Source organism: Pipistrellus hanaki (genome assembly GCF_964339955.1).
Source record: "Pipistrellus hanaki genome assembly, chromosome: 7".
In the NCBI taxonomy this organism is placed as follows: domain Eukaryota; kingdom Metazoa; phylum Chordata; class Mammalia; order Chiroptera; family Vespertilionidae; genus Pipistrellus; species Pipistrellus hanaki.
The window spans coordinates 12,674,050-12,700,318 of NC_140509.1; the positions used below are offsets into that span (position 1 = coordinate 12,674,050).

The following is a 26,269-nucleotide window of genomic DNA, read 5'->3' on the forward strand; positions in this document are numbered from 1 at the left end:
GTGAAGCCTCCATGGAGCGGCTCCTGGCCCAGCTGTGTGGCACCGGCGTGTTGCAGCCACTTCCGGTGTGGGAGGGGGACACCACGGGCCACTGCTTCACCCAGCTGGTACTCAGCGCCCTGCCCCACGCGCTCCTCGCCGTGCTCAGCGCCTGCTATTGGGGAACCCCTAGGTGCGTAGAGACGGGATGCACCTACCTCTGCCCGTGGGTGCCTGCAGATCTCTCCCAACACCCACATCTGCGCGACAGTGTAACCAAGAATAGTGAGGTCTCTGGAGTAGGGCCAACGTACGGTAGAATAAAATTTGAGCATACCACGAGAGGTTTAAATCAAATAATGCATTTAAGCATATAACGCCGTGCATGGCACATTCTAAAAAAAATACGTTTTTATTGACTTTTGGAGAGAGGTAGAAATTTGGATGAGAGAGAAACATCAATCAGCTGCTTCCTGCACGCCCCCTACTGGAGTTGGAGCCTGAAACCCAAGCATGTGCCCTGACCTGGAATCCAGCCAGTGACCTCTTGGTGCCTGGGAGGGACGCTCAACCAATTGCGCCACACCACATTTTTAAAAGCCTGATGCAAGGTAGAAATCATCACTTTTGTAGATTTTTCAGATGTTCAAACACAACTGTCATGAATTATTAAAGGTTGACTTTTATTCAAATATAATCACCCTGATCTGATGGACTTTTTAAAGGAAACCTGAAGCATTTTAATCTACAATTAAACTTTTTCAGTAACCCACCCCTACCAACAAAGGAAATACAGCACAAGGACACACGGTTAAGGTGAAGGGCTGCTTGAGGTCCCTCTGCATTGGAGATCTCCACTCAAAATCCTGGTCCCCAGGTCCCCTCTTTTTTTTTTTTTTTTTAATCCTTACCCAAGGATATGTTTTAATTAATTATTATTTTTATTGTTTAAATATGTATATTTAGATTTTTTTGATTTTTTTTTTTACAGAGAGGAAGGGGGAGGAATAGAGAGTCAGAAACATCGATGAGAGAAATATCAATCAGCTGCCTCCTGCACACTTCCCACTGGGGGTGTGCCTGCAACCAAGGTGCATGCCCTTGACTGGAATCGAACCTGGGACCTTTCAGTCCGCAGGCAGATGTTCTATCCACTGAGCCAAACCGATTAGGGCTTAAGTATATTGTTAATGATTTCAGAGAAGAAGGGAGAGGGAGAGAGAAATAGAAACATCAATGATGAGAAAGAATCATTGGTCAGATGCCATCTGCACACCCCACACAGGGGATCTAGCCCACAACCAGGATGTGCCCTGACTGGGAATTGAACTGTGACCTCCTGGTTCATAGGCTGACGCTCAACCACTGAGCCACGCCAGCCTGGCTTCATTAATTTTTAGAGTGAGAGGAGGAGAAGGGAGGGAGAGAGAATGAGAGAGAGAGAGAGAGAGAGAGAGAGAGAGAGAGAGAGAGAGAAAGAGAAAGAGAGAGAGAGAAACATCAACCAGCTGCCTTCCATATGTGCCTTGACGGGATCAAACATGCAGCCTAGGTATGTGCTCTGATGGAATTAAACCCGCCACCTTTTGGTGTACTGGACAGTGCTCCAACCAACTGAGCACCCAGCCAGGGCTCAGCTCAGATTCTAATTATTATCAAGAGATTCTAATATTCACTGTTGCAGGTGTGTTTTCCAGTGTTTGATTTTTAATGCAGACAGATCACCCTTTTTATTAAAAACATGTTTCCCATGCCAAGAAGATACAGACAAAACCAGAAAGAGTTTTGTGTTTCAGCTAAAGGATTCACAGGAGTGATTTATACCACCCTCTACAACCACTTGGAAGACTGAGAGTAGAATAGTCTGAAGATTTGCCGAAGCAGGTTTGGCTCAGTGGATAGAGCATCAGCCTGCGGACTGAAAGGTCCCAGGTTCGATTCCTGTCAAGGGCATGTACCTTGGTTGTGGGCACATCTCCAGAGGGGGTTGTGCAGGAGGCAGCTGGTCGATGATTCTCTCTCATTGATGTTTCTAACTATCTCTCTCTCTTCCTCTCTGTAAAAAATCAATAAAATATATTTTAAAAAAATAATCTTAGGCTTCATAACATTTAGGTTATAAGAGTATAAGAGGTGTATGTCAGTCAAATTTTTATCCACCTAATAGTGCTTCAGGTGAATTTAAGGGTTATTTTAGGTAGATATTTCTGTGAAAATGGGTACTCATCCTGAAGTGATTTATCAGTATGAAAATGTAGGATTTTTTTTTTCTAATTAGAGCCTTCATATTTTGTATGATTTAACTCAAAACTGTTCATTTCTGTGGTGAAAGAATGATCAGGAACGATGTGGGTAGATTAGAAAGTGGATTAGGTTAATCCAGGAAGACTTCCTGGGAGAAAAGGCCCTAGGTTCCCGGGTAAAGTGGGGTAAGAATAAGGTGCATAGGGCAGGAAAGGGAATTGATTCCCTCCAGGAAAGTGAATTATTGGAGGTATGTCTGGGCCCTGAGTCAACTATGATATGCCTCCTTTTCTGTTTTCCCCCTTATCCCCAGGAGTCCAGATTACAACCTACCATGCAGTCCCGGCTGGCGCCTCCGACTCACAGCCTCCTTCCTGCTCTCCATCTTTCCACTGTTAGACCTCCTTCCAGCCGCTCTGCCACCAGAGGCAGGCCCAGGGCCCTTAGGGCTAGAGGTGCTGGCAGGGGGTGTGGCAGCGGTGGCCTGGACCAGCCACAGCCTGGCTCTGTGGGCGTTGGCTCATTCCCCTCATGGCCACTCCCGAGGGCCCTTGGCCTTGGCTCTGGCTGCCTTCCTGCCAGCCCCAGCCCTAGTGCTCACCCTGCTGTGGCACTGCCAGCGAGGCACACTTCTGCCCCCACTCCTCCCAGGGCCTCTCTCCCGCCTCTGCCTTCTCATCCTGCAGCTGGCTTCCCTCGTGGCCTATGGACTAGGCTGGGCAGTCCCTGGGCTGCCGCAGGTACGCTGGGAGCCCCTCCTGCCAGCGGGACAGGAACCGGAGATAGCCGAAGATGGAGAGAGCTGGCTGTCACGCTTTTCCTATGCCTGGCTGACACCCTTGCTGGCCCGTGGGGCCCGTGGACATCTCCAGCAGCCCCAAGACATTTGCCGCCTTCCCTACAGGCTGCACCCAGCCTACCTGGCCCGTGTCTTCCAGGCACACTGGCGGGAGGGGGCCCAGCTGTGGAGGGCCTTGTACGGAGCCTTTGGGCGGTGCTACTTGGCACTCGGACTGTTGAAGCTGGTGGGGACCATGCTGGGATTCTCGGGGCCCCTGCTGTTGTCCCTCCTGGTGGGATTCCTGGAGGAGGGGCAGGAGCCTCTGAGTAATGGCCTGCTCTATGCCTTGGGGCTAGCCGCCGGGGCTGTGCTGGGCGCTGTGCTGGGGAATCAGTATGGGTATGAGCTACGGAAGGTGACGCTGCAGGCACGGGGGGCCGTGCTGAACCTCCTGTACCGCAAGGCCTCACAGCTGGGGCCCAGCCGTCCTCCTGTTGGGGAGGCCCTGAACCTCCTAGGCACTGACTCTGAGCGGTTGCTTAACTTTGCCGGGAGCTTCCACGAGGCTTGGGGCCTGCCCCTGCAGCTGGCCATCACCCTCTACCTGCTGCACCAGCAGGTGGGTGTGGCCTTCGTGGGTGGTTTGATCCTGGCAGTGCTGCTGGTTCCTGTCAACAAAGTGATCGCCACTCGCATCATGGCCAGCAACCAGGAGATGCTACAGCACAAGGACACGCGGGTTAAGGTGAGGGGCTGCTTGAGGTCCCTCCACAATCGGAGACCCTCACCCCGCATCCCGGTCCCCAGGTCCTCCCATGCACAGCCTGAGGGAGGGAGTGTGATCTAGAACTTGAGAGCTCAGACTGGAGAAAGACATGGCTTCACATCCCAACTTGGCCACATACTAGTTTAATCGCCTCAGGCAAGTCACTTAACCTCTTTGGGCCTCGGTTTCCTCATCTGTGAAATGAGGACAATAGTTTGCCTCTTAGGGTCATTGTGAGGTGCCTATGTGGTACGGTGCCAGTCACAAAATGAGCCCTAAATGAATGTGGCTCCTTAGTAATAGTATTAGTTCATGCAGTCCTAAGCAGCAACCCTAGGAGGAAGGAAGTAACCTGTCTGGGACCAAATGAGGTTTTAGTGATAGAGCCAGGACCCAAGTCTCCCTCCTCATGTAGGGCCCAGACCATCCCACAGCTGCCTATGGAGAAGCCAGGGGAACCCCAGCTGCCTCTTGGCGGTGGGCTCTGCAGAAGGGAGGAGCTCACGTTCCCCCAGGCCAGCTCCAGGTGTGAAGCGTCTGGCTGGGTCAGTTCTGGGTTTTGCAGTGATTGTAGGTACCTCTACAGAGGGGATGGTAGGCCTGGAGGTCCATACAGCACAATTGTGAACGTATTTTTTTAAATGTATTTTTATTGATTTCAGAGAGAAAGGAAGAAGGAGAGAGATAGGAGCAATGATGAGAGAGAATCATTCATGAGCTGTCTCCTGCACGCCCCCTACTGAGGATCAAACCCGAAACCCGGGCATATGCCCTGACCAGGAATTGAACTGTGACCTCCTGGTTTATAGGTCGACGCTCAACTGAACAACACCGGCCAGGCAGTTGTCAGCATCTTTTGGCGCTAACGGAGAGGGGGCTGTCCCCGATAGCTGGTTATAGCATGAGGCCTTTTTTCCTCCTCACGACAGACGAGGTCTCCAAGGCCTTGTGAAGGCTTCCAGTGCCTCCGTGGCTTGTAGGCTGGGGATGTATAAAAGTTAGGATCCAAAGAGTTCCTCTGGCCCTTGCCCATCTTGCCTGGGCCCCTCTGCCCGGCTAACCCCAGGCTGTGGTGTGGCCTCCTACATCTGTTTTCTCCTACCGGAATAGTTCCCACACCACCCAAGCCATGGGCCAGACTGGTGACCAGCCGGAGAAACTCTTATCTTCTGGCTTTGGGAAGCAGTCCTTCCTCCCTCATCTAATGGAAGGAAGAACGCTTGTACCAGTGTGGTAACACTCTGCACTTTCCACCAGCTTATCTCTTAGGAAGGTCGGGGGAGCCAGCTCTGACCTATCCCCAGCCGGAGTGCATGGAAAAGTAAAAGACGGGGAGGGGAAGCAACCCAGGGTTGAAAAGGGTTTCAGGGCAGGACTTCCAGAAAGAGCTGAGGTGAGGAAGAAAGCCAGGGCTAGGAAGCACAGAGTATCTGGAGGCTCAGGGTACTCAGCATCCTCTACTATGAGCCTGGGGGGGACGAGGCAGAGGAGACACACGAGCAGTGTCTCCACCTCATCCTGCTCTCTTGTTCCCATCCTTAGCTCATGACGGAGCTGCTGAGTGGCATGCGGGTCATCAAGTTCTTTGGCTGGGAGCAGGTGCTGGAGGCCCGAGTGGAGGCCTGGCGGGCTCAAGAGCTGGGGCGACTCCGGGTCATCAAATACCTGGACGCAGCCTGTGTGTACCTGTGGGCTGCCCTGCCGGTTGTCATCTCCATCGTCATCTTCATCACTTATGTCCTCCTGGGGAACCAGCTCACTGCCACCAAGGTGAGGACTGGGGGAGGGGGCAGGGAGGACGGCTGGAGGGAGGCAGCAGCAAGAAGACTGCAGTGGAGTGGGAAGGGGCCTCAGCTGGTGGTACTGGCTGGGAAGGAGGGAGGAGGATCCCTGACTGCCGTTTCTGTTCCAACTGAGGGGAATTCTCTGAGGGACCATTTTCTGGGGCCTCAGATATGTAACCCTTCCCTCTGTGAAGGAATTCCTTTTTTCCTCTCCTCTTCCTTTCCAACTTCTGGTCAGACCCAAGCTCTGTTAGGTCCCTTTTTTTGGTCTCATTTTGATGTCCTTAGAGAGAAAAACAAAATCCATGATTCTGTTGCTTCTGCCCAGGGCCAGAGGCTTACTACTTAGAAATTCTGAGAAGGTCTGAGATTGGCTAGGCCTGCGTGCCTAAGGTACAACCTGGATCCCTGGAGGGCCATCTGGGATTTCTGGGATTCTTGGAATGGCCACCTCTGCCAGCTCTGATCCAAGGATTGTCCAACCAGACCCTCAGTCCTGCTGCCGCCCTGTTCTTCCCTCCTCAGACCCGTCCACAGGGCCACCCATACAGCAGGCCTTCAGATGCTTCCCTACCCTCCCCCCTCAACCTTAGGTATTCACGGCCCTGGCACTGGTACGCATGCTCATTCTTCCTCTCAACAACTTCCCTTGGGTGATCAATGGCCTCCTGGAGGCCAAAGTGTCCTTGGACCGGATCCAGCGTTTCCTCGACCTCCCCAACCACAACCCCAAGGTCTACTACAGCCAAGGTAATGGGGAGCCAGAGGATAAAACCTGGCACAGGTGAGGAGGGCACTGCACATAGATGCTACCGAGAGAAGCCAGAGGCAACAGGGTCCAGGTAGAGCAGGTGGCCATTTCCTGGGGGAGAATCCTCAGACTGAGAAGGAGGCTGAATTAGCCCTCGGCAGGTAGATATGGGGCAGGCAAGCTAACGGCATGCCCCTGGCTTACCCTCCCCAAGCAGGTAGGTGGTGGATAAGAAGGCCAAGTTGAGTGGCTTCTTCCCCTTTCAGATCCCCCCACAGAGCCATCTACAGTATTGGAGCTGCATGAAGCCCTGTTCTCTTGGGACCCAGTTGGAGCCGGCCAGGAGACCTTCATCGGGCACCTTGAAGTGAAGAAGGTTCGTTGTTGTTGGTCAGACAACCTAGGAGAGTCCCCAGGCTGATAAGGAAGATGGGGGCTCAGTGACAGATAAACAAGGATGGAGCCCAGCATAGCTAGATGGCCCTGTAGCTCTAAATACGGAGGGGGAAGACTGGAGAGGTTTGGTGAGCAGGCTCTAATTGAGGAAGAGATGCTACTTCATTGAATGTCATTCCTTCTCCACACAGCTTTTACATAGTCACGTCTCTCTGTGGTCTTCAGACAGTGCACACCCACTCAGTCCAGACCAGAAAGTGTTTTGTCTCCTGGAGCATCCATGTCTGATAGAGGGTATCCAGTTCAGGCTGATCCAGCCCCAGGGCTGAGCACCGGAAAGAGACCCAGCAGTCCCTTCTGAAAGGATTTTGCAAATGAGATAGATAGTCCTCTCTTTAGCTTGGCGAGAGGAACCCTGTGGTCCACGCCATCACATGCATTCTCACTGAAGCTCTTGAAAGAGCATTCCTGGCAGCACAGTGACGCCTGTTTGCCCCAGTCCTGAGTTTTCATGCTCCCCTGACCCCCTCCAACCCTTTGCCCCACATCTCAACCCAGCATTCTCTGGTGGTGGCTGAACTGTCTCCACCACATTTGGCTCAGGTTTCTGGCTTGGGCTGCATGTTTTGTTTTTCCTCTTAGTTCAGGCAAGATAAGTCTGGAATTTTTCAAAGGAATTTTACTAATGTGTCAGTTGGGGCTTTTTTTGGATGTAAGTTGTAGAAACGTACTGGAGCTACCTTAAGCAAACAAGCATGTATAGTAAGAATATGGAGATGAATTGCAGAATCCTAAAGCAAGCATGCAACTCCGTCTCTGTAGCAGCCCAGAGCCAGGCCTCGACTTGCAGAGAGCTCTTTCCTTCTGTCTGTCTTTCTCTCTATTTGCCTTGTTTTTCTCTCTCTGTGGACCCACTCTGCATTGAGCAGAAGATGCCACAGCAGAGAGCCCTCCTACTTGCGGGCTGTAGCTGGAAAAAGGGGGCATTCCCAGGGGAGGGGCTCACGTTGGTTTGTTGCCTACCCGTGGATGAGTCAGTCCTGGCTGGCTGGGTGGGAGCTCTGCCTCTTCCTAGAGGATTTTTTTCTTTTTGTTCAGGGAGATTGCTCAATGAATGTGTGTTACAGCTAACAAATGTAGGGAACACACCAGATTTTAAACTGCAAATGACAGAAATAGGCCCTTTTGAAACACTGCGTTTTGCATGGAGATACCAGAATTCCGGCTACAAGTGGACTTAGCCAGCCCAGCATCCGGGTCCCAAAGCCTGGAGTCCCTTCCTTCCCTCTCCCCATTCTGGGAAGCCTGCCTCAGAGCTTGCCTTGGAATTTCTTAGGCTTTGTTCCTCATGGCGAATTCTTTCCCTACAGACTCCCTGGGGCCTAGAGAGAAGCCTCTGTGGGGTGGTTAGCAGCCGGGGCCTCAGGAGGGAAACCCTGCACTAACTGTGTGGGTTTTTTGCAGGGTCTCCTGGTGGGCGTCGTGGGGAAGGTGGGCTGCGGGAAGAGCTCCCTGCTGGCTGCTATCGCTGGGGAGCTCCACAGGTAAGCAGCCTCTAGTGCCCCCATCCTCAGTCCTGCCCTCCAGCAACAGTTAACCCAGCCCCTGCTATGTGGTGGACCTTTTTTAGGGGCCAGAGATACCAAGTGAAGAAGACATAGTCCCTTTCTTGGGAGAGGTTTCAGTCTGAGAAGGGGGAAACTCTCAAGAAAGTGAGTTCTCATCATTATCACACCAGAGTTACAAGTGCTGTATTAGTGAGTGGAAAAAGTGAATGCAAACATCCAGCATCAGCTGCTCTTTGTGAATATGTGGTTGTGCAGGGAAGGGGTCCAGAGAAGAGCCGAGGCGTGAAGGAAGCTTTCTTCTTCTGTGCCCAAGTCCAGGGAAGTGGCCGTGCTCTCTTCTGAGCTTCTAAGAACATCTAGATGTGACAGCTACTTGGCTTCCCTCAGAGAGCAGTTTTCCCCTCCCTGTCCAGAAAGAGCCCACAGCCTCATTTAGGACTTCCGTGGCTGCCAATCCGGAGAGCCACGTGACATGAAGGGGACTCTATGTAGAAGACAGCAGTCTGGAAAGGCTTCTTGGAGGCAGGGGTTGGGCATGGAGAGATTCAGTCTGGAGCCAATACCCATGCTGCTGACCTGGCTCTCTGCAGGCTGCGTGGACGCGTGGCATTGTGGGACCTGTCCAAAGGCTTTGGCCTGGCCTCCCAGGAACCCTGGGTCCAGTTTGCCACCATCCGAGACAACATTCTCTTTGGGAAGGCATTTGATGCCCAGCTGTACCAGGAAGTGCTGGAGGCCTGCGCCCTCAATGACGACCTCAGTGTGAGTCCTGGCCCCGAAGCCTCTTGGCCGCCTGTGTGCTCATGTCCCTGACACCTCAAATCAGAGACTGACCCTGGGAGGGGGTTGCTTCCTCTCAGACATCACTTACCTAGGACTGGCCATCAGGCTTTGCTCCTCCCAGAGTGTGAGCTGGGGGAGGAAGGTGACGGGGCTCCACATAGCCACTGGGGGAACCCGGAGTCTTCTGGGGCGAGTGAAGGATTCCCCGGGAGGCCGAGATCTGAGATCTACGTAGGTCTGGCTTGTTGTTCTTATTCAAGAGGTCCTCCCTTACCTCCCAGTGGGAAGACTTGGGGGAGTCAAGGTTACTCTAGGGAAGCCCGGAGAACCCTTTGGGTCCCCCACATTCAGAGTACTAAATTTAGAGGGGATGGGGTTCCACATTTCTCCCATGACTCCCCCACCCAACCCCCACATCCCTGCGGGACTGCCGTCACCACTCCCCGGTCCAGGTGAATGTGGCACTTCGCTGGAAAGGAGGACCTTTGACTATGACCATGAGCATCCTCTGTCCGTCTATTGTTGGTTTCTTTATCAAGCATCTGTAGCAAATGCCTACCAGGAACTGTTGTAGGCAGTAAGAAAAGGGAGGAGGAGCAGAGCTCTTTCCTTGGCCTTACCATCGAGTGGACCACAGGCACGTCCTCTGAGGTCACTCGTGAGGCCACAGGAAGCCTCGAGGTGCACTCCGTGAGAAACCCTCAAAGCGTCACATTCAATTTGCCCAACACCATCCTTGCCTGTTAGAAAAGGTGCGGCAGTGTGATGGAGTGGCTAAGAGTCTGTGCTCGTGTCCTGCCCATTACTAGGTGTGGAACAACCTTGGGCAAGGTAGTGAGTCTGACTGAGCTTTGATCTCATCTGTGAAAAGGAAATAATACCATCGTCATAAAGTTGTCATGGAGATTGCATGAAATAATGCCTGTAAAGTGCTAAGCACATAGGAAATGCTCAGTAAATGCCAGTTGTTATGGCTTATCCCCTCTGGCTTGTCCCCCCCCCCCCCCCCCCGCCCCAAATTCAAGACCAGTCTTTTCAAGCTCCCTGTCTCATTTCTATGCAAAGGGATAGGAAATGGGGCAGAAAGCATTGGGGAGCTTGCTCAGAGGCCTGTCCCATCAGATCCTTCCTGCTGGAGACCTGACAGAGGTGGGGGAGAAGGGTGTGACCCTCAGCGGGGGACAGCGGGCCCGGGTTGCCCTTGCTCGTGCTGTCTACCAGGTAAGCTAAAGGTGGGCGAGCCCAGAGCCTTGGGAGCTTAGCTGGAGGGTGGGGGATATTTTCAGCATCTGGTTCCCCCTCACCCATGACCTGAGTTGGTGGTTCCTTGGCCACCCCATTCCCCTTTTGCAGATTCAGGGCAGAATTAAAGGCCCTTTAAAAACTATTATATGGCCTGCATTGGCCAGTGTGGCTCAGTTGATCAAGCGTTATCCTGTGTACCTAAGGGTCACCAGTTCAATTGCCAGTCAGGGTACATGCCCAGGTTGTGAGTTCAATCCCAAGTTAGGGTGCATGCCAGAGGCTGATCAATATTTCTCTCTCTTCCTCTCTCTCTGAAAAAAAAAAAAAAAATCAATAAAAACATTTAAAACATACACAAAAATCCTTTTATGTGGCTTGAGGCACTGGGCCCCAGCAAGGCTGAGCATTGGCCCTGGGGCACTGGCCTTGTTTGACTGGAGGGAAGTCCACCTCGGGTCCCACCTCCTTCTCGCCTGCCACGATGAGGGTAGCGCCCAGAGTTCTCTGAACCTTCTTCTCTGACTCCCTCAAGATCACATCCTAGGCGAGGTCTGGGTTCTGGCCAGAGGACCTGGGCCTCGGCGTCCATGAGGCCCCTACCACTCTCTAGGACACATGTGTCAAACACAAGGCCCGCGGGCCAAATCCAGCCCGCCAGGCCTTGCAATGTGGCCCGCACCGCGCTGTCATCACTGCACTCCGCTGTCAGTTTATGACATTGTCAGTTTATGACATTGACATTGTCAGTTCAGTAAACCATTCGGCCCGCGATTTAGGCTGGATTTTAGATTTTGGCCCCTTCTCTGATTGAGTTCGACACCCCTACTAGGAGAAGGAGCTCTACCTCCTCGATGACCCTCTGGCAGCTGTGGATGCAGATGTGGCCAACCACCTGCTGCACAGGTGCATCCTGGGGGTGCTGAGCCACACCACGCGGCTGCTCTGCACCCACCGCACCGAGTACCTGGAGAAGGCTGACCTGGTGCTGCTGCTGGAGGCCGGGCGCCTGGTCCAGGCGGGTAATGTGGGCTGCCAGGGCAGGAGGCCAGCCAGTGAGGGTCCACCTACCTGGGTGTAACTGGGGAAGAGGGACGGATGGATTGTCAAGTGCAGACTCTGCCACCCCTCTGTGTGTGGCCTGGGCCCAGTCATCTTGCTGTCTCCTGGGAGCCCCTGTCCTGCCTTCACAGAACCGATGTGAGTAACGGGAGAGCAGGAGGGAAAGGAGCACGCTGCAGAATGCCCGTGGACTGGGGACTTGGGCTTTGTGACCGAGTACATTGGGAACTTACAGTCCCCGGATCTCTGAGAACAGACTGATGTCCATGGAGAAGAGAAAGCAGTTTTAGAACAGTCTTTTTTATTAAAAAGGAAAAAAAAATCCTGAAGGATTATTATCCAGAGGGACATGACTGTCTGCAGGCTCACTGGGAGAGATACAGGAGGAAGTGAGGCTCCCCCGGAGTGCTGGGAATTTGTGAGGCGTAAGGAGAGAGCCTGGCGGCACTGAGAGGTGACGCCGGACAGAGTGCTCACAGCCTATGACTCCCAGGGGCGAACAGTTTCTGTCTGTGCTGATTGGGCTCCCGACAGAGGGTGGACTTGATGGTCCCGCCCAGAATCGGGGTATCGGACAGAGCCCTGCCAGAGTGGATCCAAAGAGAAGGGTGGTAGGAGAGGGGGTGGGGGAGTTGAGACACATTTTTAGAAAAACCTAGTATATTTCTGGAACAGTCCCCTCCTGATTTCACCTGCTGCCTTTCAGGGCCTCCCTCTGAGATCCTGCCATTGGTACAAGCTGCCCCCAAAGTCTGGGCTGAGGATGGTCGCGAGTCTGACTCAGGTATGGCCCAAGGATGACAGGAAGTGGCTTGCTCTTCACCACAAGACAGTAGGCATACGATTCTTCCAGAGCTTGCCTGCCTCTCTGAAACACTGAGGTTTTCAACTGTCATCCTGCAAGCTTAATCCCCCTGACCTTGATCCTTCCAGCCACAGCACAGTCAGTACGGAGCCCAGAGAAAACAAAGGAGGGACTGGAGGCGGAGGAGAGCGCGTCTGGCCGCCTGCTGCAGGAAGAAAGCAAGAAGGAGGGCGCTGTGGCCTTCCATGTGTACCGAGCCTACTGGAGGGCCATCGGCCTGGGCCTGGCACTGGCCATCCTGGCCTCACTGCTCCTCATGCAAGGTAGGAATAGACCCCGGAGTCCTTATCCCACCCATAGCCTGGTCTTCCAGCTCCATCACATCCTTTCCTGTGGACTAATCCTTACAAAGCCCAAGACTCACCAGGCATGGACCATAGCCGAGACAATAGGCCTGCCCCCAGTGCTGACAGAGTCCCAGAAGTCAGACAGATGCACTCTGTAGCCATCGTCGGATCTGCCCCCTTCTGCACATTTGAGATCAAGCTCCCCACCGATCTGTGGAGTGATAGACCAGGAAAGAAGCACACACCAGGGAGGACATGGAATAGTGGCAGGGTGGGGAGGCCCAGCAGGGTGAAGAAGGAGAGAACCAGAGTCAAGGGCAGTGGATTAGGAGTCAGGAGGTGAGTCTCACAGCTTTCTCTTTCCTGTCCCCACCCAGCCACAAGGAACGCTGCTGACTGGTGGCTCTCCCACTGGATCTCTCAGCTGAAGGCAGATAAGAATGGCTCCCAGGAGGTGTCAGTCCAGACCACCCCGGACTCTGCTGGGCTCCTCTCTGCCCAGCTGCTCCTCTTTTCCCCCAGAAGCTTCTAGTGAGTGCCTGGGGCTGGGAGCAGGCCCGGTGCTCTCAGAGTGGTTGCCAGGCAGGGAGTGAGAGTTGGGAAGCAGGTGGGGGGGAGGGGGAGAAGAGGGCTGGTGTTCCAGGGGTTGTTTCTCGGCAGAATGAGGAGAGGTATTGTAGGGGAGGGGAAGAGACCCCCTCGTGGCTCTACTGTTGGTGACCCACAGCCTCCTCCCCACCTCCCAGCACCTCAGCGTTCCTACTGCCCAAAGCGGCCCCCAATGGCTCCTCCGACATCCGTTTCTACCTCACCGTGTATGCGAGCATTGCTGGAGTCAACTCCTTCTGCACCCTCCTGCGGGCAGTGCTCTTCGCAGCAGGCACCCTCCGGGCAGCCGCCATCCTGCATCGCCGCCTGCTGTGTCGAGTCCTTATGGTGAGGGGGTGAGAGGGTGGGCATGGCATGTGGGAGCCCTCTCTATACTTGGGCCCCATCCTGCTTCCTGGTCCTGGGAGAATCTGGCCCCTCACAGATGAGAGCAGCACTTGACAACTTGTGGTCTGGAAAGGCCGAGAGCAGAGGGGCTGCCTGGGTTCAGACCCGGTTACTTAACCCACAGCTTCCTCCTCTGCCACATGGGGGGAGAAGGGAAGCGTCCTCAGAGTCAGTCAAGGGCACATGATTCTGGTCTAAAGGGCTGAGGGTTAAGCTAAGCACCCCTTAGTTCATGCAAAGTCCCTTTTGTGTTTACTTATTTACCTAACCATCCCTTTTTCTGCATACCCATCTCCATTTCCTATATACCCCTTAAAAAGCAACATTCTTCGTGTGTTTAATGTGTATCTTTTGTGTGTGTGTGTGTGTGTGAAATTTTTGTGTTCATATTTTTTTTTTAAATGAAATTTTGTTTCTTACGGTTTATATTTAGGGCTGCTTCTAAGATCCATCCTGGTTGCTGTGTGTATATCTATTCTAGTCTGTTGCCTACCCATAGACTTAGTATGAGGATAAATTAATTAGTCATGGAAAGTGCTTAAGATAGCCCTAGCCAGTTTGGCTCAGTGGATAAAGCATCAGCCTACAGACTGAAGGGTCCTGGGTTTGATTCCAGTCAAGGTTATATGCCTGGGTTGTGGGCTCGATTCCCAGTAGGGGGCATGCAGGAGGCAGCCAATCAATGATTCTCTCTCATCATTGGTGTTTCTCTCTCCCCCTCTTCCTTTCTCTCTGAAATCAATAAAAATATATTTTTAAAGGGAGAGAGTGCTTAGGATAGTGCGTGGGACATACTAAGTGCTCAATTGGCAATTATTATTAATGTTGTTATTGTTACAAAGCCCATTCTTATTCATTGTCTTATTTGGACCTCATAATTACCCTGTGAGGCAGGTATTATTATCCGTATTTTACAGATGAGGAAACTGAGGCTCTGAGAGTGACCGAGGCAAGGCTGTTTCCCTAGAGAGCAGGCTGTGAACCAGTCCCATGTGGGTCTGTCCAATGCCTGTCAGGGAGCAGCTGCCTACTGTTCTGCCTCTCCTCCAGGAGCCAAAGAGGGGCATCTTCGGGCTGTGAAGAAATTCATTTCTCTTCCTCTGGCTTTGAGAGATACTTCAGAAAGTCCTTCAACCTAGTCTTCTGCTTTAAGATAGGACCGTTACCCAAGGAAAGGCAGAGAGTTGGGGGACGGGGAAGCGGGTTGCCTTGGAGACTGTGCCTCCCAGCAGTAGTCCCGATGTCTGGCAGTCACTGAACCCTTACTCCATGCCAGACAGACTGTGCTGAGCTACTGGCAGCTATGTAAATGGCCTTTAATCCTTACCGATTTGCCCTGTGAGGTGCAGTTCCATTAGTCTCGTGTTTGTTTTTTTGTTTTTTTTCATGATTGATTTAGAGAGAAACATCCATTTGTTGTTCCATTTATTTGTGCATTTATTGGTTGCTTCTTGTCTGTGCCCTGACTGGAGATGGAACCTGCAACCTTGGCGTATTTTAAAAAAATATTTTTTCATTGATTTCAGAGAAGAAGGGAGAGGGAGAGGGAGATAGAAACATCAGATGAGAGAGAATCATTGATTGACTGCCTCCTGCACACCCCCCACTGAGGATCGAGCCCACAACCCAGGCATGTGCCCTTGACCGGAATCAAACCCGGAACCCTTCAGTCCACAGGCCGACATTCTATCCATTGACCAGACTGGCTAGGAGATCCTTGGCGTATTTAGATAATGCTCTAGGCCAGTGTTTCCCAACCTTCTCTCATGATGAGAATCACCTGGTGGAGTTGTTAAAACACAGATTCCTGAATCCCAACTAAGAAGTGCTAAACTAGAATTTTTGGGAACATATAGGTAAAATTGTATACTTAACTAGTGCTCTAAGACAGATGTTATATACAGAGCACTAAGTTAGGTATGCAATTTTACCTATATGTTCTCAAAAATTCTAGTTTAGCACTTCTTAGTTGGGATTCAGGAATCTGTGTTTTAACAACTCCACCAGGTGATTCTCATCATGAGAGAAGGTTGGGAAACACTGCTTAAGCAACTGAGCGACCCGGCTGGGCTATTATCCCCGTTTTTGAAATGGGCCTTAAAGAGATTGAGGGGTTTCACCTCTACTAAGTGGCAGAGCTGGAATCCCAGCAGCAGTCTGACTCCAGAGCCTGAATGCGGCCATGAGACGATCTGACTTGGACCACTGCCCTCACCCTCTGTCCAGCCCTGGGCGATCAGGATGTGCCTCCTGACATCTAATTGACCCTCACTCACTGGCCGGAAGTCCCCGTGTTCTGGAGAGGGACGTAGGCATGTCTGGCACAGAGGTAGCAGAGTGGCCAGCATGGCCTTTTAGGGTCACCACTGGCCAGAGGGACAGTCTTGGTCTTTTCTAACCTTCGATATTCTTCCTCCTGGCCCCACCTGTTCCTCCTTTCCGCTCCCAAACTCTGGAGACACTTTGCTTTCTTTTGCCCCCCCCTTACCTCCCCCAGGGTGGCCTCCCACCCCGTTTGTGCCAGACCCTGCCCTTGCCCAACCACATCCCTTCTCCCAGGCACCCATCACGTTCTTCGACGCCACGCCCATGGGCCGGGTCCTGAACCGCTTCTCCTCCGATGTGGCCTGCGTGGACGACAGCCTGCCCTTCATCCTCAACATCCTCCTGGCCAACGCGGCAGGCCTGCTGGGCCTCCTGGCGGTGCTGGGCTCCGGCCTGCCCTGGCTGCTGCTGCTGCTGCCGCCTCTGAGCCTCATCTACTACCGCGTGCAGCGCCACTACCGGGCTTCCTCGCGGGAGCTGCGGCGCCTGGGCAGCCTCACCCTGTCCCCGCTCTACACCCACCTGGCCGACACCCTGGCCGGCCTCCCCGTGCTCCGGGCCTGCGGGGCCACTGGCAGGTGTGTGGAGTCTGCCTCTCCCAACCGGAGCGAGGGTGTGAGGTGCTGGCGGGGAGGGGGCAGAGGACCCCCCTTACGAAGAAAGGCACGTGGGAGAGAGGGGCTTCGGGTCTCCTGAGAAGGGAAGGGTGGGTGAAGGCACTAAGGGGAAGAGGAAAGAAACAGAAGAGAGGGATGGGTGGCAGAGCAGACCGCCCGTGAAAGAACACGCTGACCTCTCCGTGCCCTCCGTGAGGCCTGTGGGTGTGTTGATTGGCTCCGAGAAGAAGGCGTTCTGTGGGGGAGTCTGGGCAAGTGCTTGCCGCAGTGGAGTGGCCTTGCTTCCCCCCTGGCCTCCCCCAGGTTCGAGGAGAAGAACCAGAGGCTCCTGGAGCTAAACCAGAGGTGCCAGTTCGCCTCCAGCGCCACGATGCAGTGGCTGGACATTCGGCTCCAGCTCATGGGGGCCGCCGTGGTCAGCGCCATCGCGGGCATCGCCCTGGTACAGCACCAGCAGGGCCTCGCCAACCCAGGTACCACCCCGGGCCCCTTTACTCCCCTCAGGAGCATGCGATTCCCGTGCCCTGCCCCAGACCTCTCCCTGCGCCGTCCCCCAGCGTTCTCCCCTGCCGCGCAGGGTCCCTGTGAGTATGTGTCGTAATTCTCCTGCCCCTCGTTGTAGAGTTGAGGACACTGAGTCTCAAGAAGTGACTTTCCCAGGTGATGCTGCATCTGGTACTAGAACCAGTCTTCTGGTTTCTGCCCCTGCCCTCTCCCCCCATCCCCAGCCCCCTGCCAGGCCCACCCATCCTCCCTCAGAGCCTCTGTGGACCCACTCCACTGCCTGGCACCTAGCGTCCTGTGGCCCTGGGTCTGCTGCTGGCACCTTCCTGCTTCTCTGCGGCCTCCGCTCAATGCCTGCAGTCCGCAGCTTGAGATTCTCCCGTTCGGCCTCAGTCCTCCTCACCAAGCCCCCCCTGGTGCCTGGTGTTCCTCTCCTGCCAGGACTGGTGGGCCTGTCTCTGTCGTATGCCCTGTCCCTGACGGGGCTGCTCTCGGGCCTGGTGAGCAGCTTCACGCAGACAGAAACCATGCTGGTGAGCGTCGAGCGGCTGGAGGAGTACTCCTGCGACCTGCCCCAGGAGCCCCAGGGCCAGCCGAGGCAGGTAGGCCCGCACCTGTGCCCCGGGCCTGGGCGCTGGAACCCGGAAGGACCCTCCCGACCGCCCCAGTCATTCCCCAGGTTCCTTTCCACTCCTCGCCATCTTTCTCAGCTCCTCTAATGTCCCCGCATGATCTCCCCTTTCTTCACTGTGTCCCTCATCTTTGTGTCTGTTCTCCCATCTCCTTCACTTGTCCTTATTTCCCCCTTTCCTCTCACGCCATCTATTTCTCATCCTTCCACTCTCCAACCCCAATTCTCCCCACGTCTCCCCGTCTCACCCATCTCCCTCCACCTCCCACCCATGAACCCCACCAGCTAGGCACTGGCTGGCTGACGCAGGGGAGCGTGGAGTTCCAGGACGTGGTGTTGGTGTACCGGCCGGGGCTGCCGAATGCCCTGGACGGGGTGACCTTCCGCGTGCAGCCCGGAGAGAAGCTGGGCATCGTGGGCCGCACGGGCTCCGGAAAGTCGTCCCTGCTGTCCGTGCTCTTCCGGCTGCTGGAGCCCAGCTCGGGGCGCGTGCTCCTGGACGGAGTGGACACCCGCCAGCTGGCGCTGGCCGAGCTCAGGTCTGGGGGAGCGAGAAGAGGAGAACCAGACTACTGGCACAGAGAGGAAGCCTAGCCGAAAGGTTTCCGTAGACTCAGGGCAGCAGGGTCGATTCGGGGAAGGCAGCTGGGACAGCCGGAAAGGATGGCGAGCTCCCAGGGCTCGCTCTCCTCAGGTGCAGGGATGTAGCTGTGGGGTCAGGTCTTTAATCTGACCCAGGCCCACCTTTCCAGCTTCATTTTTTCTTGTACTTCCCAGTATGCATCTTGCAGTCTAGATCAATGGTCACTGCGTCCTGAATCAGAGCCTCCCGGTGCTGTGCCCAAGATACTCATCCTCTCAGCCCTCAGGCTTGGCGGGGGATGCTCAGGGCACTCGAGACCTGGGCCGGTTGCCCCTGGCAACAAGAGGCCACATCTGGTGCTAAACAACTCCCCCCACCAGCCCAGGTTAGCCTAGTGTCATTTTCTCTGATGTGGAAAAGGCAGGGAGCTCTGTTCCAAAGCCTATTATTGGTCCCAGGCCCTGGCACTGCCTTTCCTGCCTTCTCTTCTAGCTCCACATTGGCTCCTCAGGACCCAATTCTAGGCCCTCCCATCTTGACGCATCCCCTCCCTACTATTCAAACTCTCTGCTCATTCCCTGCCACCATGGCTGTCCCAGTGCCTGATAGTCTCCTGCCCTGTGTTTTGTAGCTTAGTGAGATGTAAGCTCCTTAAGGGCAGAGCATGGGCCTTTGGCTTCTCTCGTATCCCTCATGGCACCTGCCCAGTTCTGGGAACACGCTGAACAGCAGGGGAGCTGAGTGAGGGTTATGTTCAGGGCTCTTCCCTAGGCTTCTCTGGAGGTGCTAGACCTATAGCTGAAACCTGTGCTGGGCACAGAAGTGACCACACCTCCAGCCTAGACCCATGTCCCTCTGTCGCCCAGGTCCCAGCTGGCTATCATCCCCCAGGAACCCTTTCTGTTCAGTGGGAGTGTTCGGGAGAACCTGGACCCCCGGGGCCTGCATGAGGACAGGGCCCTGTGGCAGGCTCTGGAGCAGTGCCACCTGAGTGAGGTGATTGCGTCCATGGGTGAGTACCAGGCCCTACCCTGCAGGGTGGAGGAGGAGGGAGCAGGGAGGGGGCAGAGAGAGACCTGACCCAGGGGTGACGATGCTGTGCCTTGTAGGTGGTCTGGATGGTGAGCTGGGCGATGGGGGCCGGAGCTTATCACTGGGGCAGAGGCAGCTTCTGTGTCTGGCCAGGGCTCTCCTCACAGATGCCAAGGTAAGGTGAGAGGAGACATCCGAGAGGGCCGGGAAGAAGGCAGGGGCATGTGAGGGGTGGGGAGTGAGCAGGGAGAAGTCTCAGAGGATCAGTTAGTTTTTCTTTTAGAGCTGGAGGTGGGGATCTGTGGGCTGGGCTGGGCTGCGTGGGGCCCCACCAGGGGGTAGATGCCGGTGCTTGGGCAGAAGCCAAGACGAACCCTCTTCTCTGTCCTCCTGCCCACCCCCTCCACATGTTCCAGATCCTGTGCATTGATGAGGCCACGGCAAGTGTGGACCAGAAAACAGACCAGCTGCTCCAGCAGACCATCTGCAAACGCTTCGCCAACAAGACAGTGCTAACCATTGCCCACAGGTGTGCAAGCATCCGGCATGGGATTCCAGTCAGGGGATATAGTGTCAGGGACCCGGGGGTCAGAGCCCTAGAGATTCCAAACTTCCATGAACCTCAGCTCCTCATTCTCATAGCACATTGTCTGAAGGCATCGGTAGTCCCCAGCACAGAGCCGGGGTAAAGCGTGGGGGCAGGACTGTGCTGTCTAGGGAAGGAGAGGAGGGAACGTGGGTCAGCTTCCTGCTTCAGGGCAGCGATCGCCAACCTTTGAGTTCACCGACCTCCAGTTGGCGACCGCTGCTCTAGGGTGTTGCCCTCCATCCTCCACTGACCACCTCCTCTCCCACAGGCTCAACACCATCATGAACTCTGACCGGGTGCTGGTGCTGCAAGCTGGGAGGGTCGTGGAGCTGGACTCCCCTGCCGCCCTGCGCAACCAGCCTCACTCCCTGTTCCAGCAGCTGCTGCAGAGCAGCCAGCAGGGAGCCCACTCCTCCCCCTGAGGCCCCCCTGGGTCACCCCTATCTTACCCTCTGCTGGGTGGCTGCAGAGCTGTTTGTTTACATTCGCCTCCATGGCTCTACCTCACTGGCACTTCCCTGGGGCGGGGGGAGGTGTCATGGGTTCCTCTCTGAGAACCAGGCTTAAGGCAAAGTCCCAAGGTTTCCCCAGAAACAGGCCTCTGCTCAGCCCTCTTCAGTGACGCCAGGCAGTTTTTTCTGGAAAAGGAGTCCACGTACAACGCCATAGTTTTATTGAATAAGATTCCCATCTTACATTCTGTGTATTAAAAAAATAATATTTCTTGTGTGAAGCTGCTGAGGGGTGGCAAGTGAGGACCGTTCCAGTCTGAAGGGCAGAGGAGGTGGAGGCGGCACGAAGCCCCGCCCCCGTCACAGTGCCGTGGTCTTTCCGGGCTCGGGGGGCAGGTCAGGTGGCAGGGGGAGCCCCGCAGGCAGCATGCTGACCTGACATTCTTGGTCCTGGCGTGCCGGGGCGTAGTGCGGTGCCGAGGAGCAACAGGGTCCAGGGGGACAGACCCCCCGGCGCCAGGCCCTCAGGGTCAGCAACACCGTGGACAGGACCAGCGTGGCAGTGAGGGCCCCAAACACCACCACGGCCACCAGGCTCGACTCACCTAGCCTGGCCTCTTGCCTACGTACTACCTCCTTCACTGAGATGCGCAGCAGGCCAGCCCCTGCGCTGTGGGGGGCAGGCCCCGTGGCAGGCACCACCAGCGCCGAGGTGGGCCCCAGGGGCACGTCTGCCATGGTGGCAGGGTCTGGGCCAGGTAAGACGAGCTCACAAGTCTTGCCGCCATAGCCGCTAGGACAGAGACAGTCGAAGTCGTGGACCCGGTCCCGGCAGCGGGCCCCTCTCTGGCATGGGCGGCTGGCACAGTCATCCAGGTTGATGGTGCAAAAGCGTCCAGCAAAGCCCTCCGGGCAGAGGCAGAAGAAGCGGTTTATGCCATCCAGACAGGTGGCACCGTTAGCACAAGGCCGCATCAGACAGTCGTCCACGTTCACCTCACAGAAGGCACCCACAAAGCCTGCCAAGCAGCGGCACGTGAAGTTGAGGGCAAAGCCCTGGTCGTCCTGGCACTGGCCGCCATTCTGGCACGGGGAGCTGGGGTGGAGGTGGGAGAGGGCTTTGATACAGACTCACACCTGTAGGGCAGCCTAGGTCAGCATCCTGACCACTGCCCACCCCCCTTCCAGCAATGTCACCTTGAATCATATTCCGAGTCTCCAATATCTCCTTTTAAAATGGAAATGGAAGTAGCATTTGGGTTAAACGAGATAACCCAATGTGAAGCAGTTAGCATGGCCCAAAGGCAAGGCTGAAGGCAAGTGTATTATAACCTTGGTAGGCTCTTAGGCCCCACACAGAAAAGAGGGCAGGCCCCGCCCTACAGGCCCTTTTCCCTATGCACACACTGAGGCGGAAGGCTGTGTGTGGGGGACATCCTTAGAGGCCACAGGGGCAGCTTTCATGGGAGGAGGAGGGGAGTCCTAGGTCCTCACACCCTCCTTCACCTCCACCCCCAACAGCCAGAGCAATCACACATTGATCTGTTAATCTCCAGTTCCTATAGATTTTTGTTGAAATGGTCCAGATGGTATAAAAGAGCTGAGAAACCCGGAACTAGGGACACTGGCAAGCTGGGGTTTTATCCTCCGGTGCCCTCAGTGGGGCTTCTGACCCTCAGCCCTGTCACTTCACTGCCAGCCTCTCAACAGTCCTGCCTCCTGTCAACAGATTCCCACCTAACCTTGAACTCACCCCATGGGGCCATACTCACCCAGCCTGCTCGCAGGGTCCAGTCTTGCGCTCACAGTCCCGTCCGTGGAAGCCTGGTGGGCACACACAGTGGTACTCGCCGCCCCCATCATAGACGCACTGGCCTCCGTTCCGGCAGGGGGACTGGGTGGTACAGATGTGCTCATCTATAGAGGAGACGGAAGGTTCTGGGAGAGCCCCTTACATCTGGCACCCAGACCTGGCCAGAACCCTCCCTCAGGCTCAGTGGGTGCAGCTCATACTGCAGACCCACCCAGGCTGGTATGTTTGGTGCGGGAAACAACAACACTGAATTCGGAATCAGGAGGCTCCTGCCCCTGGCAATGTCCATCCGTATCAGTAACTTCAAGCAAGTTGTAGCTCATCTCTGAGCCTCAATATCCTTGGCTGTACAATGAGGACCGTTTCCGCAGCCGCCTTGCCCGTCTCATGCGGTTAGGGTAAGGGCCAATTGAGGCAACACATAGGTATGGAGGCTAAAATGATGAGCTGCTGTGTATTTGAGTTTGGGGGCTGGACACAATAAATAGTGGATGTTTTCCCAAGGCACATGGGGTCTCCAGACCAACAGCCGCCCTCTCTGCTCCCCTACCTTTGTCACAGAACTTGCCCGCCCAGCCACCATGGCAGATGCACTGCCAGGGCTGGTGGCAGGAACCATGCTGGCAGCCAGGCATCCGCACACAGCGCTCACAGTGCGGCCCCTCCCAGCCTGGGTCACACCTGATGGGGAGAAGCACAGGGTCAGGGCTCTGGGCGAGGTGGGAGGTGGGGGGAGGGAGGAGGAAGTGGAGGCAAGACCAGAGCATTTCGAAAACAAGAAGACATGACAATCCCCAAGGGAAGCAGGCCCATCCGGATAGGTGTGGGCTGTTTAGGGTCATGTCTGTGGAATCAGATCATCTGACACCAGCACTCAAGTGGTTCTGCACTTTGTCTAATCCTTGTGAGCCTTAGTTTCCTCATCTGTAAATTGGGAATGCACTTTCCGGGGATGTGTCGAGGAAGGAACTAAGATGATTATAAATACTCCCAGGATCAGTCCTGGCATATCTGAGACTCAGAAATGTGGGTTGTTTTTTAAAGAGTGCCCTTGATTCCAGGGCAAAAGCCTGACCTGTGTGTTTTCTTAATCCTCACCCACGGAATGAGGATATTTTTTCCATTGACTTTTAGGGAATGTGGAAGGAAGGGGAGAGGGGGAGAGAGAAACATTGAAGTGACTTAGACACGTCGATTGGTTTCCTCCCACACAGGATCTGAAGGGGGTCAGGGATCAAACCTGCAACCCAGGTATGTGCCCTTGACTAGAAACTGAGCCCATGACTCTCCAGCAGGCCTGCACTCTAACCATTGAGCACCCCGCCAGGGCCTGACCTATTTTTTAAAAAGCCCTCCGTACTTGAGTCCAGAACACCCCCAGCCCCTCCAGCAACTTGCCCTGACAGGTCATTTCCTTATGTCCATCCGGACACATTTCCCTCCTGCTATTGAATTTGCCCCACCCTCACCCCAGTGAGTCAATTACTCAAATTCATCAAGAAAGATACTCTTGCCCTAGTTGGTTTGGCTCAGTGGATAGAGCATTGACCTGTGGACTGAAGGGTCCCAGGTTCGATTCCAGTTAAGGGCACATGCCTGGGTTGTGGGCTCCATCCCCAGTGTGGGGCATGCAGGAGGCAGCCAATCAATGATTCTCTCTCATCACTGGTGTTTCTATCTCTCTTTCTCTCTCCCTTTCTCTCTGAAATAAATAAAAAAATATATATATATATTTTTAAAAGATACTCTTTCATAAGGTCATCTTCCCAGCAATCCTCCAGCAGCCTTTCTCTTATAGGCCAAACCAATTCTCTTTATGCCTTTCCTATCTCTCCCTTTCCTCCAGGCTCCCAATCTCCAAACTCTCTCAAATTCCAGGCCTTTCTCCTGGTCTTGAGGAGGAATGTTTCAGAATTCTTGGGTCAGATTTGGGTGAGTAAAACAGTGGGGAGCATAAGCTGGAAGAAGGAAGAGTCAAGGCAAAGGGGGGTGAAGGGAGGCTGGCTGGTCTGCCCTGTGTGCCGTGGGGGTGGGGGGTGGGTGGGAAGGGAACAGTAGGGTGTTAAGCCCCTGGGCACCCTACCCTGTTGTGGGTGTGAAGGGCTGGGAAAAGAGGAGCGCAGGGTGTAGGAGCACGTGCTCAGAGAGGTACCTGCAGGAGCCGTCAGGATCACAGCAGCCGTGGGCCAGGTCACAGTGGGAGCTGCAGTCATCGGCTAGAAGAGATTGATTGATGTGGGAGGGGTGAGCCCTGCCCCTGAGATGCTGGGCTCGGGAGGGTGCGGGGCCCCAGCAATTGGGTGGGCTCAGCTCTGGGGCAGAGTCCCCAACAGACAGACACTCCAAGGGATGACTTGGGTCTCACCAACCCGGCGGGTCCGAGCGGCTGCAGTGCCGTCTCCGGCCGGCAGAGGTCAACGTGCAAGCGGGGGACGTGGGGAGGCAGAGGGTCGCGACCTGCGTCCGGGGTGCGCTCACCTACGGCGTGCCGAGCCGGGGCCCCCAGGACGCACAGCAGGCACATGAGATGCAGGCAGCGGCAGCCGCTGGGCATGGTCAGCGCCGGCCCCGGGGAGGACGGACGGGTGGACGGCCGCACGTGCGGACACCTGTGGGACGACGCAGGCTGGGAGGCGGTCGGATGCGGAGAGAAGCGGCACGGATTGCGATTCTTAGCGACAGGACCCGAGGGGGAGCGGGGCGTCCGGACAGAAGAAGGGGTGAAGGCAGGGGCGGGGAAGGGTGGAACCGACGAGGAGGGGGGTGAAACGGCCCAGAACCAGGCTCTGTGGGAAGAGGCAAAGGAGGGGCGGCGTGGAAGGGCCGGGGCTGGGGACGCCCAGAACGGAGGGGTCCGTGGGGATGAGGATCGCGCCTAGGGGAGGCCTGGAGCAGGGAGGGGACGAGGGGTCTGGTTCCCAGCAGCGAGCGGTCTTCGACCCCACTCCCGGCTCCATCCAGGACCGGCCCCCTTCCGGTCTTAGCCGCGTCCGCTCGGCCGCGCCGCCCTGCTCGGAGCCCCCGAGCGCCCCTGTCCGGAGCGCCCCGCCCTCGCGGTCCTCACCTCGGGCTGCGAGGCGGTGCTCCGGGCGCCACGCGAGGCCGGGTCCGACGGGCTCCGCCGCGGGGCCGCCCCTAGCGGGCCTCGGGGCCGGGCGCCGAGGCGGCTGCCATGCGAGCCGAGCGCTCCGGAATCTGGGGCTCCAGGCGATCGCGAGCGGCGGCGGCGGCGGCTCCTCGTGTGCGCTCGGGCCGCCTGCCAGGGGCGGCGTGTGCCGGCCGATCCCTCCTCCCGCGCCCTCCCCGGCCCGCCGCCGGCCCGCCCCGATCCTCCGCGCCCGCCGCCACCCCCCGCGGCGCCCGGCTCACGCCTCCTCCGGGAGCGCGGCGCTCGCCCCGTTCCCCGCTGCCGCTCTCTTCCCCGGGCCCCCACCCTCCGCCGCCACCCAACCTATCCGAGCCTCGCTTTCTCCATCGGAGGGAGGAAATCATGGGAATCTACATGCAAAGTGCCAGCCAGATGTGCGCCGCCCAGTGACTCTCCCATCTGGAACCCCAGCTTGGCTGCCCTGGCCTCTCGCCCCCGCCCCACCTCCGTCCTCACCAGTCCCGCTCTTCCTGTGGATCCCGCACGCGCTCCGGGCGGCGCCGCCCCCGCCCTCCTCCTGTCACCCAGCCCACGCCTCCGCCGTGAGGAAATCCTCCATCACCTGCTTCGCTTCAAATGGCTGCGCCTCTCCTCCGCTTCTCTCTCTCCGCGCCGCCGAGCACAGCCCTCTAGGATCAGCCGCGCCTAAGGATCGGCCCCACCCCCACCCCATCTCTATCCCCGCCACCCTGTCCCTTCCCGTGGCCGCTATGGGAAGCCCCTCTGGCCAGGGAATGCCCCTGACTCTGTAAATGTGCCCCCCCCCCCCCTACCCCAGTTCCTTCTCCTGTACCCGGATCACATCCCTTCTTGCGCTCAGGCTAATCGGCCAAACCCAGAGCTCTGACTAACCGAGTTCGGTGCGGAGAGTAGGGGGACTATTGTCCAGGCTCAGGGCTCGGAGACACCTGTGCAAGGCGAGGACAGGAAGCACTTCTCTTGCCTGCGCAGCGCAAGAGGGCAGCGGCTAGGAACACCACCGAAGCCTCCAGATCAAGATTTCTCCATCTTTAAATGCCACAGATTGGAGGGAGGGCTCTCCAGCCCCTGCAGAAGCTTCCCACGGACACC

General features: G+C 55.9%; 2 protein-coding genes across 8 annotated transcripts; one reads left to right on the top strand and one right to left on the bottom strand.

Annotated features, from left to right (window-relative positions):
* Positions 1–20,480, top strand: ABCC10 (ATP binding cassette subfamily C member 10). Of its 2 annotated transcripts, XM_084889423.1 has the most exons (21): positions 1–172; positions 2,537–3,749; positions 5,313–5,540; positions 6,148–6,304; positions 6,572–6,681; positions 8,166–8,245; positions 8,860–9,031; positions 10,175–10,273; positions 11,127–11,316; positions 12,063–12,140; positions 12,290–12,484; positions 12,886–13,039; positions 13,255–13,444; positions 16,064–16,407; positions 16,750–16,919; positions 17,392–17,552; positions 17,867–18,120; positions 19,031–19,176; positions 19,274–19,371; positions 19,613–19,725; positions 20,054–20,480. In XM_084889423.1, the coding sequence occupies exons 1-21, from the start codon at positions 12–14 to the stop codon at positions 20,205–20,207; spliced, it is 4,467 nt and encodes a 1,488-aa protein (XP_084745549.1). In that variant the 5' UTR covers positions 1–11; the 3' UTR covers positions 20,208–20,480. The 2 variants fall into 2 exon arrangements, with proteins under 2 accessions (XP_084745549.1, XP_084745550.1); XM_084889424.1 differs by lacking the exons at positions 19,031–19,176; positions 19,274–19,371; positions 19,613–19,725; positions 20,054–20,480 and adding an exon at positions 18,359–18,507.
* Positions 20,442–26,269, bottom strand: DLK2 (delta like non-canonical Notch ligand 2). 6 transcript variants are annotated; one of them, XM_084889427.1, is made up of 7 exons: positions 26,051–26,269; positions 25,761–25,827; positions 24,529–24,659; positions 24,203–24,266; positions 22,601–22,731; positions 22,010–22,154; positions 20,442–21,333 (listed from the first exon to the last, which is right to left on the bottom strand). In XM_084889427.1, exons 3-7 carry the CDS (start codon positions 24,602–24,604, stop codon positions 20,598–20,600), a joined length of 1,152 nt encoding a protein of 383 aa, XP_084745553.1. In that variant the 5' UTR covers positions 24,605–24,659; positions 25,761–25,827; positions 26,051–26,269; the 3' UTR covers positions 20,442–20,597. The 6 variants fall into 6 exon arrangements, with proteins under 6 accessions (XP_084745553.1, XP_084745555.1, XP_084745556.1 ...); XM_084889429.1 differs by lacking the exon at positions 26,051–26,269 and adding an exon at positions 25,115–25,306 and having other exon boundaries at positions 24,529–24,676; positions 25,761–25,800; XM_084889430.1 differs by lacking the exons at positions 25,761–25,827; positions 26,051–26,269 and adding exons at positions 25,115–25,306; positions 25,655–25,717 and having other exon boundaries at positions 24,529–24,676.

Coding starts and splice junctions, on each gene's coding strand:
- ABCC10 (XM_084889423.1), top strand. CDS start 12: ATGGAGCGGCTCCTGGCCCAGCTGTGTGGCACCGGCGTGTTGCAGCCA. Junction 5,541..6,147: donor ACCAGCTCACTGCCACCAAG/GTGAGGACTGGG, acceptor CCTCAACCTTAG/GTATTCACGGCCCTGGCACT. Junction 19,726..20,053: donor GTGCTAACCATTGCCCACAG/GTGTGCAAGCAT, acceptor CCTCTCCCACAG/GCTCAACACCATCATGAACT.
- DLK2 (XM_084889427.1), bottom strand. CDS start 24,604: ATGCCCAGCGGCTGCCGCTGCCTGCATCTCATGTGCCTGCTGTGCGTC. Junction 24,267..24,528: donor CCCGGCTCGGCACGCCGTAG/GTGAGCGCACCC, acceptor AATCTCTTCTAG/CCGATGACTGCAGCTCCCAC. Junction 22,155..22,600: donor GGGCAAGTTCTGTGACAAAG/GTAGGGGAGCAG, acceptor TCTCCTCTATAG/ATGAGCACATCTGTACCACC.